The sequence below is a fragment of the Rhyacophila brunnea genome, unplaced genomic scaffold (genome assembly GCF_057557595.1).
Source record: "Rhyacophila brunnea isolate RB1 unplaced genomic scaffold, BYU_Rbru_1.0 scaffold_12, whole genome shotgun sequence".
NCBI classification, from domain to species: domain Eukaryota; kingdom Metazoa; phylum Arthropoda; class Insecta; order Trichoptera; family Rhyacophilidae; genus Rhyacophila; species Rhyacophila brunnea.
In genome coordinates, this window is record NW_028232774.1 from 22,290,000 (window position 1) to 22,302,544 (window position 12,545).

The 12,545-nt window shown below is 31.5% G+C and overlaps 1 protein-coding gene across 25 annotated transcripts in view; it reads right to left on the bottom strand.

The window, feature by feature from the left end:
- Window positions 1-12,545, bottom strand: part of shot (dystonin-like protein short stop) — a 572,629-nt gene that overhangs the window by 135,522 nt on the left and 424,562 nt on the right. For all 25 annotated transcript variants that reach the window (XM_085960986.1, XM_085960985.1, XM_085960962.1 and 22 more), the window contains exons 23-26: window positions 8,680-8,800; window positions 8,308-8,540; window positions 6,966-7,116; window positions 3,054-3,137 (exon numbers count right to left, since the gene is read on the bottom strand). In XM_085960986.1, coding sequence (XP_085817112.1) covers window positions 3,054-3,137; window positions 6,966-7,116; window positions 8,308-8,540; window positions 8,680-8,800 — 589 coding nt within the window. The remainder of the gene's footprint in view (window positions 1-3,053; window positions 3,138-6,965; window positions 7,117-8,307; window positions 8,541-8,679; window positions 8,801-12,545) is intronic.

Consider the following 12,545-nt stretch of genomic DNA (forward strand, 5'->3'; position numbering starts at 1 on the left):
ATTAGAATTCAATATAGTTATATCAGCGAGAGCTTTAGCATAATTCAATGCAATAAAACATGTAGGTAACTAATTAAAATGTTTACTTTCTCAGTGTATACTTATACTAAATCTCTCGCTACTCAACCATATTAGTGCTAAACGAAAAGTCATTGTGATAGATTGAAATGACAGAAATATTATTTTAACTACGTTAAATAATTGTTTCTATATACCTATTCTGTCATTTACAATGTTTGTTAATTAATACAATGACATTCCCGGTGCAATTTTGTACAATTGCAACTTACTGTTTTAATAATTATATTATTACCACAATACCACCCAAGTTCCAAAATTAAATCGTTAAGTCATTCTGTATTTATATAATTAATGTACCAATACTGAACGCTAAAATTATGAGACAGTATAAATTCAATTCACAGTGCATAGTTTATATATTAAAAAACCGTATGCATTGGGTAACATAACATGTTGAGTGTAGAGCACACAAAGTTTTTTTATGAACTTCACGCGACTATTAAAATGAATTATTCATATTATCTGCAGGTACTTGAACCTGAGAGGTAGGTAACTCACATGAAAATTTTAATTCTGTCATTGTTTTCGTTTTTCATTTTGATTAATAAATTATTGGCAACATAATTTGTTATGAAATACTAAGAAACACATTTCATGGCATAATTTCGTTTTTACCTATACATACAAAAAAAAGTTTATGTTCTCTTATGTATGAGACTTCATTGGTCCCAGATATAGGAGTAGCATACATCTACTCAGATGAAATTACCATTAATATTATGACTATAAGTTGTAGTAAACAATAATAAGATTTTTGCTACCATAGTAAACAAATACAGTAAGGTAACACACTGTTAATATGTGTAACTCAGGAATATGGGTGCTACAGTGGTAGTTGTTGTTATTTGATATACATAATAAAACTGTATAAATAAATATATCCCTCATATTTTTATTTCATTCATTGCGTCCGGTCTACACCACTGGTAAGTTTTAACCCATTAAAACTAACTAATATGACACGAGTTTGTCAGTAAAAATATAAAAGTTTTTGTAGATAATAAAATGATTCAAATCTAAGTATTAACAAAACTCATTTTCATTCTCTCAATTTTCCTCGAAATCATTCACTCAGATATCATGTTCAATCAAAAGCAAATAATACTGTGTAGTATTAAAAAAATATATTCATTCATCCAAATCAAGCGATGATGATTCCAATGGCCATACTTTATGAAAAAGCCATGCTTGATCAAGTATTTACAAAAAAATCAAATTTGACTAATAAAAAAATATATTTGTAAATGCCATGAATTTTGATAATATGATTTATGCAAAATAAAGATAATTTTTGACAAAATGGCTGTCAAAAATATTGCACAGCTAAATTGAATTTATGAAAATCACCCCACCTCAATCATACTTTTAAAAGAAGTATATAAATACCAATAATAAATACAAATATCAATAAAGTGTATTAATTTACACTGTATGATAAGATTGCATTGTTAACTACATACAGGTATTGAAGTTAGTTTCTGAATTAAAAAACTTTAATTAGATTATTTTCTGTAATAGGTAGCAAAAAGCCATTAGGGTTATTAATAAGTTAATCGACCGTGAAAAGCTTTTTCTTTGGTAGAAATTCCTATAAATAAAGCTCTCCTTTTAATAAATAATAATTTTGAGAAGTAGGAGTAGGTGATAAAATATTTTATTAAGTGATGCATAAATAAAATAAATTTGAAAATATTGATTTAAACCATCACATATATTTTTTTTATAATAATATGATGAATTTACTTTGCAATGTATTGGAAATAATTTGCATTAATTCAGTGGTGCAAAGTAAACTCCCGACATTTCACATTATTATAATATATACTTAGTGAAGATTGAAATCTAAAAATGAGATGATATTGAAAAAGAAAAGCAGAACGTACTGATGATGAAACAAATGATATTGTTTTATTTAAATTAAAACAAATATGGACGTAGAGGTAAGGTGACGAAATGCAATTCGCAACATTCTTGATAGAGGCACCATACAAAGTTATTTCAGTTAAAATGCATTGAAAATTATATTAACTGAATATCATATCATACTGTGATAGGTAACGTAGGTATACATAATAATAGAATATTTCACTTAAGTCACCTGACCTCTGGGATCCATAAATAATGATCAATCTAATCAATCTATGAAACGTGATATAACTTCATATGGACAATATGGGTGAGCTGATGAATTTGCACGGAAACAATTTCATACACGAAATCTCCATCCCTCGAACAAACACTGTAAAATCAGTAACTAATAAAATAAAAATCTATGATGACTTTTACACATCAGTCATTCATTCAGACAATCTAACTAAATCATACGTTACATACATAATCTTACATAGATACACTAAACAACGCTGGAATCTGTACCATTAATTAAAGTCGGAATTTCGTTTGTGCATTCAGGTCACAGTTGTAATTGCAATCTGCAAAAGGGGTCATTCATAAATGATATCACAAAATTACTTTTACCCCCCCCATCAAATTATGTTTCATATTTGAACTTCCTTGCCATTCGTTAAAAAAACAAATTCATTTATTTTTTCAGAAACAAGTATGTTTATAATCAGTTGGTTTCGTGAGGTAACAACCCCTCTATACCCTTCGTCAAAAATCATCAAATTATAATATGAGGTCCTTTATGGTGTGACGTAATATACGAATGACCCCAAAGAGAAATTCAATTTATATTATGATACAATATAATATTAAATATGATTGCGTTAAATGCACAAGGGAAATTAGAAATCCGTATCATAATTAATTACTTACTTAAGATTTAACGAAAACAATAGATGAAATATAAAGAGGAAAATTGGAAATTTGTCACCAGGGATTGAGCTGACGACATAATAGGACGAATTAATTGGGAGATTGGGTTCAAATGAGACACATTCATTTTTTGGGGAATAAATACTGTTACAGGTATTATTTAACCCAGTGTTGGTGGTAGTAATAATAATTACCTTCGATTCCCTTATGAACCTCCCACCGTCCGTGTTAACCTTCTCGATTTTAGGCGTCCTCTCCACTACGCTAGCGAGGAGGTTCTGCAAAAACCGCCGGTTAAAAAACAATACATGTGTTAATTTGCCAGATATAATGTACACGGTGGACCAGCGATCTTTGTTATTCTTATTAATATCACTTTCGAAATCCGTTTTAACTGACACAGATTATTTAATCATGAATCAACGTTTTTGCAGCAAACGTAGCGTACGAGTCTCTTTCATTGACTGTCTACACAAGGTAATTTTAGTATACCATGACAGACATCCTTATTTAAAATATATCATTTTGAATAGCCTCAGAAACATATTATATATTAGAAAGAATCTAAGAAAACTATCGAACTGAGTGGGATTCGAACACCTATTTTTCGCTTGCCAAGCGAGTGATCGTAATCAGTGCTACTGACCCAAGTGTCCATGAAAATAATTCCTCATAACTACCGTATCTGAGGTGTATCAAATTCCATCAAGAAATGTTTGGCTTTTTTATAATTAAAATCAAGGTAACAACGTTAGTTACTTGATATTTTATGAATGGCGGAAGAATGTTTTAAATAAGAAATAGTTTAAGTTTAATTAAAAAGACTTGCATTATTCCTTATAAAGAACACGATAGAAATTAAGAGGACACTATTAATGCACTGCCTAAACAAGTTATAAATATATAAGCAAAGCCTCATGTACGGAGAAAATGTAAGTGGTTCGTGTATAATATGCTACATTTATAATTTTTTTTAATAAACCACTTATGACAGTTTAAAAAAATGGTTGATATTTCAATAGATTAAGATATTGATTTAAATTTTTAATGTTGACAACATTCTTTTGTAGATAATTTCTTTTAAAAATCTGTGACCAATTAAAACGGAATTTGAGAATAGTAATAATTGATATTAGATAATGTGTCTTTTACATAATTTTATTATTGTGAGTATTAAGTAATCAACTACATAACATAAAAACCCCTTGAAAATCAAAAGAGTACCCTTCACATTTTCCAAAATCATGTGAAAAACTGATTGGCAGTAAATTGGTTAAAATAACAAAATATTCACATGATAAATAGTTTCAAGGGAATTTTAAGAATGCAGCTGATTAAAATTAATTACCCAATACACCATTTTCTGTGATTTAATAAATTATTGATTGTATGTAGGTATATGAGTTACAAGACAAATAATGTTCTTTAATAATAAAAAAATTAATATTGTGTATTTTTAAATCACAGTTAACAGTAAATGAGAACATAATGTTGTTGAACAAAAACATTGACACTTGCGGCACAAAAATGCAAACTGAGAATCGTGTATGAGAGATAGATGCCATTACCGCTTCTCAGGTACCGGTCTAGATGCTTTGGTTGAACTATCAAAATGTAGAAAAAAAATATAATCCATAGAAAATTCAGTTCAATAATATCACAAATACTTTGAAAAATTATGATTTTTAGAATTTAATAAGAATAGGTGTACTGTACTCTTGAATATATTGTTCTGACAGTTAAATGGAGAAATTATATTTTTTTTATTAAATAAATAATACATACTTATTAAAAAATATAAATTAGGATGCATGGATGTTACCTAAAATTTTATTATCAATGAGTTTTTGGTGATTTCAAGATAAAATTTTGAAATAAACGAAATTATGAATTATCAAATATCTTATAAATAATATTATGTTCTATTAGGCACCCAGGATTTACGCAATTATTTTTTGCATTAATCATTGGTGCTTGATACAAATGTATTTATATATTTTGTAATTCACGTTATGTCATTACTTAATAGTACTTATATATTTTTTTTAAAATTCAAACAAAACTTCTTTTAAAATCACCAGATTTAAATTATAGTTCCAATTGGATCCATGTTAAAAATTGAATATTTACAATATTATATCATTAATATTGTGTATGAAAATCATGCTAAAATACAAGTGACTATCCATTAGTATACCAACATTTATTGTAGTATTATTATTATAATATATTGTATAATACAAGATTATTGATTTCCCAACTACATACTAAATAATGGTTTAACTTTCTACAATACTATTAATGTTAAAAATATATACTTACTCGGTACAAAATCAAACATTTTAAAAATTGATTGATCTTATATTTTTAAATATTCATTTTATACCGGTCCACACCTCCAAACATTACAAACCTTATATGTCAGAACTCCCAATCCGAACTTTGTATTCAGACAATTCGTCAAATTATATTCAATATAAATATATTCAAAATAAGGGCACAAATCACATTTCTTCCGATGGGGGAAGAATTAATGTGATCATTATCCCGCTAATTTTGTTTAATATTTTCGGTTTATAGGCTATCCAATGGACATATAAAGTTTGAAAAGTAAGTGATGTAAATAATTATACCAGAAATGCGCGAGTAAAATTATTATTTGACCTAGGAGAGAAAGGAAATTCTTTTTGAAACAATAAAATTCATTTCATTTCTGGTGTATTCATAAACAATTAAAAAATAATAAAAATATATTGCATGTTTTTGAATTAAAGAATTTAATTTGATCTACTGTTATGGTTAAAAATGATATCCCATAATGAAAAACATAATACGATGTTATCTGAACCCAAATACTAATTTAATTATAAATAAATACAGTTAGAAGGGATTATCAATTTTTTTTATATAATACTTAACAGTTTTTTTTACCGAAATTCGATCAGGATTGTATGGTACAAGGGTGATGGAAAATGGTGCATATTAATTCATGCCGAGTGTAGAGAGTATTTTTTCAATAATATGATAATCACAGCATAAAATGTGCTAAAAAATATAAATCAAGTCAATTGCCAATTACAAGGAGTATTTAAGTAATGTTTTTACAGATGTTTCTGAATAAACAATAAAGTCAATGATATGAAATTATCCAAATTATACCGCGTACAACTCCATCTAGCTAATACAGTATGAAATAATAAAAATTATTGAGATTATGAATACAAAATACGCCACAAGCCAGAGGTCACGAATAGATTCCACCATCCTAAGATAACAAAGCATTGAATCAAAATAAGCAATTATATGTTGAAATTATCTCGCTGTGCCGGGGGAGTCCCAATGTCTCGATAATTCTGAGAAAACTGGAATATTATTAAAATAATTATTATTATACGTCTGATACTATGTCAAAAAAATATTGGAGTGACTCAGGATCCGCAGCAAATCTTCAAAGTGCATAATGCAGCTGAAATGAAGTAATCAAAATGACAACATACATAGTGAGGCAAAATGTTAGAGAGAAAACGAAGACATGGCAAAATTGCGATCATGTAACAATGAAGAGACGCTCTTCTCATTCCATCAACTATAATATGTAATTCTTCCCATATGGTATTAATATTGCAATTGTTTAATATAAGATTAGTGCATTTAGCATGTCCACTTTCGAAGTAAATAATCGGTGTCTAAAACAAAATTAATCATGGGGTAGAAATACTTTGGTCAAGCTCGTTGGGCGCATACCATGAATCCAAATGCAAATATTGATTGGAAAAATCAACATTAAAACTTTATTACCAAGTCAATGGATTTAAAGCAACAACGCGTTAATTAGAAGCATATAGCCTCTCAACTGCGGTTGGGGGTTTAAAATTAGCCATGAGAAATAGAATATTCCATGCAAGGAACCTGTTAAATGAAATTCTGACTCAAAATTTCACAAGGTAGATTATTTGAAGTCATTACGTTAAAACAAGTGACATTAAATGTGAAACGTTTTCAGATTTTCTATCTTTTTGCCTCAAGTAAGTTTTCATCCAAGCTCCGTGTCAGAATATCATGACACGCAATAGAAAGACTCTTGCTATGCTTGGAGCAAGACTAACCCTCGTCTGGTCGAGTGTTTCCTTTGGCTTGACTTCGGCAGGCGGCTGCGTCTGGAGTTTGGAGTAAGCGTCATCTATCCATTCCACTTCCTTCTCCAAGCCGGCTTGGTAGTTCTTCATCAATTGATAGGCGGCTTCGCAGCTTCGTAACCTGTAATTAAAATCGTTCGGTAAAATATAAGATATTTCTTTAGCAAAACACAATATTATCGGCACTAAATTAAGGACAACGGAACACTCAAATTCAAGAAATACATATATTCCATAGTAATTTTTTTCATGCAAGACAAACGTCTGATTATTTTATTAATATTGAAGACCGCAACATTTAAAAATGTAAAATTTGTTTATTGAAAATATATAGAACTACTTTCAACATACCAACCGAGACATCGAAAAATTCTAAAAAAAATCAACTAACTTGGACTTGAAAACACATCATTCACTTTCCGGGTGAACGCTCTCAATCTGTTTCCGAGGTTTTTTAAAATTGCATATTTTCTTCTTGTCTTGTCTTCGTCTTATTATAAATGAGATGAATTACACCAGTATGCCAATGTTAGTAAAATGAGAGTTGCAGATTGTTATTAAACTTTAGCCGGTAATATAAGGTGTTGACCATATCATAATATGTATTTTCATACAGTTTGGATTAAACAGATACTACTAAATCATCGCCAGATACTGTCCAATACCTATTAGAGTACATCGTCCATTACTGAATAGAAACCTTTCCAATATTCTCCACTCTCTTTAACTGTTATAAACCAGTGGGTCTATTCTATACTTATCAACCGCTAAAGTGATACAGTGATAGATATTATCAAACTTAGGGTAGGTTTGTATCAAAGTATTAGCACTTATTGTAACAATTACAATAAGTTGGTTGTAATTGTTGCAATATGTGGTAATACTTTGATACAAACATACCCTAAGTTTGATAATATTAATCAATTTATCACTTTAGCGGTCGATAAGTACAGAATAGACCCACAGGTGTATAAAAGATGGAACATTTCGTTAAAAGAAAGGTAGCGTAGCTACATTAAATTGTGGCATTTGTGAAGGTAAAGGTTAATTACTCAAATTTGGGTAAAAAGAAGTGAGACAATAATATGATTTAAATAATTTCCTAAGACCCGCACAGCTAGTGAAACAACCTCACAAATGTGACGACTAAATGTAGCTACTCTACTCTAAACTCCAAATTCTTGTTTGTAATTTTTTTAAGAATCATTAATTTTGTAAATAAAGTAGTGGCCTGGCAGCGTCTGCGAGTTACTAAATGGAAAACTCCATGACATGCTATAAAAGATAAAATATAATGACAAAGTATAAATACCTGTCAACCAGCTGTCCACAAACATTGCTCCATCTAGTATTGAGTTTGTCAACGTCTCTGTCCATCCTCTCGAGGTCGGGATACTTGGAAGAGCGTGGAAGCGAAGAATGAGGGAGCGCCAAGCGAGACTTCTCCACAAGGCGGCGGCAGTTCTCCGCGTCGTCGTTCATCTGGTCCATTTGGATTTGCTGGTGGCCGACTGCCGTTTGCAGGCGCAGCAAGTCCTCATGAATCTAAGAATCCGAAAAATATTATAATAAAATTAGCCTCTAAACGCTAAACAACTGCTGATGACAGACCGTGCATAAAAACTAAACAATGTTAAAAGGTGTTATTGTAATATGTTATTGGAATATTGTAAAGTAAACTTACGTCTTTCAGGAGGTCGGCGTCGTTTGGCAGATCGTTGTACTGTGCGAGCTTGAGTTCGAACTCTGTAATCGCCTGCCCATTTTCGTCTAAACCATTCAAAAGAATCTCTACGCATTTCAATCTGAAAAGAAAACAAGAAAAAATAATAAATAATCAATTGTCAAATAAACATAACAGTTAAATAATTTCTGTATTTATATCACTGTGTGATATTCCTTTTTCTTCCTCCCTCGACAATTCAGGCTTGTTGCAAAGGTCATTCTCAAGATTATAATGTATTGAACAGTGATTCCCATAATAGAGGCAATTAAACCCGGAGGAATGCTATACTATTCAAAAGTGGGTGTAAGGTAAAGGGGCAGTAGCGGCCAAGGGTAGACAAACAAGTAATTGGGATGCGTAGGGTTGCTCAAAAGAAACAAAGGATACAAACCAATACTAGCCACTGTCACCATAATCTATATAATTAATTTTATGCGATTTGATGTCATGAGACTTTATGCGTGTAAAAGAACAAACAGCATTTAAACCAAACCTGTCCAATCTTCTTCCAGATCAAGCCTTCTGTGGTTTCCTTATAAAAATCACTAAAGCAGTTTTCAGTTTGATGTAAGTGCCATTTCGATATGCAAGGAAATATAGGAGTAGGTACTTCTCTATTAAAGTTTGTATGAAATTTAGAGGTTACATGTATTTTTTTCGTAATTTTCATGTTAAGACTCTATAAAAGAAAGTTTTATTCAATATATTTGAATTAAATGGATTTTCTCCAGTATGTATAATTTTCTCCAGGATTGGACTATAGGAATAATTATCCTACTTACCTACCATACGTTCATATAATTAGTCTCTCCTAGTTTTTAACCCTTACATAGTTATGTCCATACTGAATAGTAATCTGTTTTTCTTCTTATGACAATAATAATATGTGTAATGATAATTATATATTTATTGCGAAACTTGTGAATACAATTATTATTTACCTATATCTTTGTTTTAAATTAATTAAAGTAGTTGAAGATATATGGAAAAAAAATGGTAAATAACCAAATCCATTTCATGGTTTACAATATGGATCTCACCAGGGAACACAAAATGAATGGAAACTGGCTTACCCAACTGGGTGTGGTACATACGAGGGTGGGTCAATAATTCCTTAGAAAAAAGCATTAAAACAGTTTTTATTTTTGTATTTTTTTTTTATTTCTCAACATAATCTCCTTGGAGCTCAATACACTTGGTTAGACGTTTCTCAATTTTTTTTAAACCGTCAGAAAAATAAGTTTTCGGAAGGTCCTCAAAATAAGCATTTGTCCGATCGATGACTTCTTCATTTGAAAAAAAAACGTTGTCCACTTAGCCATTTTTTTAAGTTTGGGAAAAGGAAAAAGTCACTGGGGGCTAAATCTGGCGAATACGGTGGGTGGTCGACCAATTCAAACTTCAATTCTTCAATTTTAGCCATTGATCGTAAACATGTGTGAACACGGGCATTGTCCTGATGAAAGAGGATTTTTTTCCTGTTTAAATGAGGCCGTTTTTCTTCAATTTTGTTTTTTAGCTGGTCCAATAAAGATGCATAATAATCCCCTGTTATTGTTTTTCCTTTTTCCAAATAGTCAACGAAAATAATTCCACGTGCATCCCAAAATACAGTAGCCATAACCTTACCAGCTGATTTTACGGTTTTCGCCTTCTTTGGACATGGTTTGCCTTTTGCAATCCACTGCTTTGACTGTTCTTTCGTCTCGGGAGTATAGTGGTGTATCCATGTTTCATTTACAGTCACAAAGCGACGAAAAAATTCATCCGGATTGCGTTGCATGGGCGACAACAGGGCTTTAGAGGCCACCACCCTATTGCGTTTATTGTCGACTGTGAGCAAACGCGGCACCCATCTTGCAGAAACTTTTTTCATGCCCAATTTGTCATGTAAAATAGAAATGACGCTACCTTTTGAGATCCCTGTAACCTCAATTATCTCACTCAACTTTAATCTTCGGTCACTTAACACCATATCGTGGATTTTATTGATCATTTCTGGTGTAGTCACCTCTACAGGACGTCCTGAGCGTGGTTCATCCTTTGTTGATGTACGACCACGTTTAAATTCATTTAACCAGTTATAAATAGTTGCAAGTGAAGGAGCAGATATGCCGTGAACTAAATCCAACTCATTTTTTATTTCCTTTGCTGTTAACCCTTTTATATTAAAATGTTTAATAACAGCTCTAAACTCAATTTTCTCCATTTTTGTAAACAAGCAAATTTTTTTTTTAAATGTACGAAAATAAAAAACAACAACCCGACCAATCTGATTGAAACTTCGCAGCATACTGAATCGGTAGTGCCGCTGCATGAAAACAAACCGCTTACAGTACTAGTCGCGCCACCTGTCGGCTTTTCTAAGGACTTATTGACCCACCCTCGTATATAACAAGCTACAGATCGAGAGTGCGGAAAAATATGCGATAAACTTTAACATATGTACCTATAATAATAATATGGGTTTGGGCCGAAATCCCGAATGCTGAAATCTCGAATGGCCAAAATCCCGAAAAATAAAACAATACAAACAGTAATAATTGCCCAATCTTAACACTTATCTTGAATTGCGCAAATTTTACAAGAGAGACAAAACCCATTTTTTCTACAAACAAATTGTTTGTTGTACCTCTTGTAAAATTTTCACAATTCAAGATAGTGTCAAGATTGCGCAATTATTGCTCTTCGTATTTTCTATTTTTCGGGATTGTCTCTTGTAAAATTTGCGCTATTCAAGATAAGTGTTAAGATTGCGCAATTAGTTTTTTTTATTTTTCGGGAGTTTGACCTTCGGGATTACGGTCATTCGGGATTTCAGCATTCGGGATTTCGGCCTTCGGGATTTCGGCTTTCGGGATTTCGGCCATTCGGTATTTCGGCCTTCGGGATTTCATCCGGCACCCTAATACTATGCATTGGGCGGCTCTCGTGGTGCGTAAGGCGCTGGCCTTCCAACCAGGAGCTCTGAGTTCAACCCCGGTGAGGACACAATATATTTATGTGATTTTCTCAAAGCCTGGGTGTGTGTGATTATTCAAAATTACTAACAACCACCTTGTATTGTAAGGTTGTAACGTAAATATAACGCGCATGCAATATTTGAGGTGTCGACGCGCTTTGTATTACTTGGGTTTTATGACCTGACCGTCATAAATTATCCTGCTTCAAAACTTTGGTCCTTGGCGATGGCTTTTAGATGTTTAGCTTATTGATCTGTTCCGTGATCTCTGCAGTACAAATGTATCCTAATACAATAGACTTTAAATGGAATCGCTTATCGGAGATTTTCTCGACAACTAGATACAGGACCACCATTGATTTAAGTTTACTCGACGATGGTATTCGAATCCGCGGTCCATGGAACGAGATGTGTGAAGTCTAGCTTCAGCTCCATCCCACGGAGGGCATCATTTTTGTTTTCATGGGTATATTATAATAAATTTCTTTATTCAATCATTAAGCAATAGTATTTTCTAAAAAAAAAAATAGTCTGATTTCATTGCGAATATACCTATACCTATTTTCATTATAATATAATAACTGGTAGGATTTATTTAATAACAAAAAAAAAATACCAAACATATTCTTCACTTTTATTTAATGGGACATTTTCGATAAAACATTAATTAAATTTAAATGCCATAATCTCATAATATTATGTCCACACATATAAAGAGCAGCACTCATTACTATGACAATGACATTTATTTACGATGGGTTTACACTTAAAATGCATCTTACTCATTATTCAACATATTCTGTGATCATAGTCATACCTATATAATCAATGAGCAATGGTTACTCTTGGATAAACATCTTCA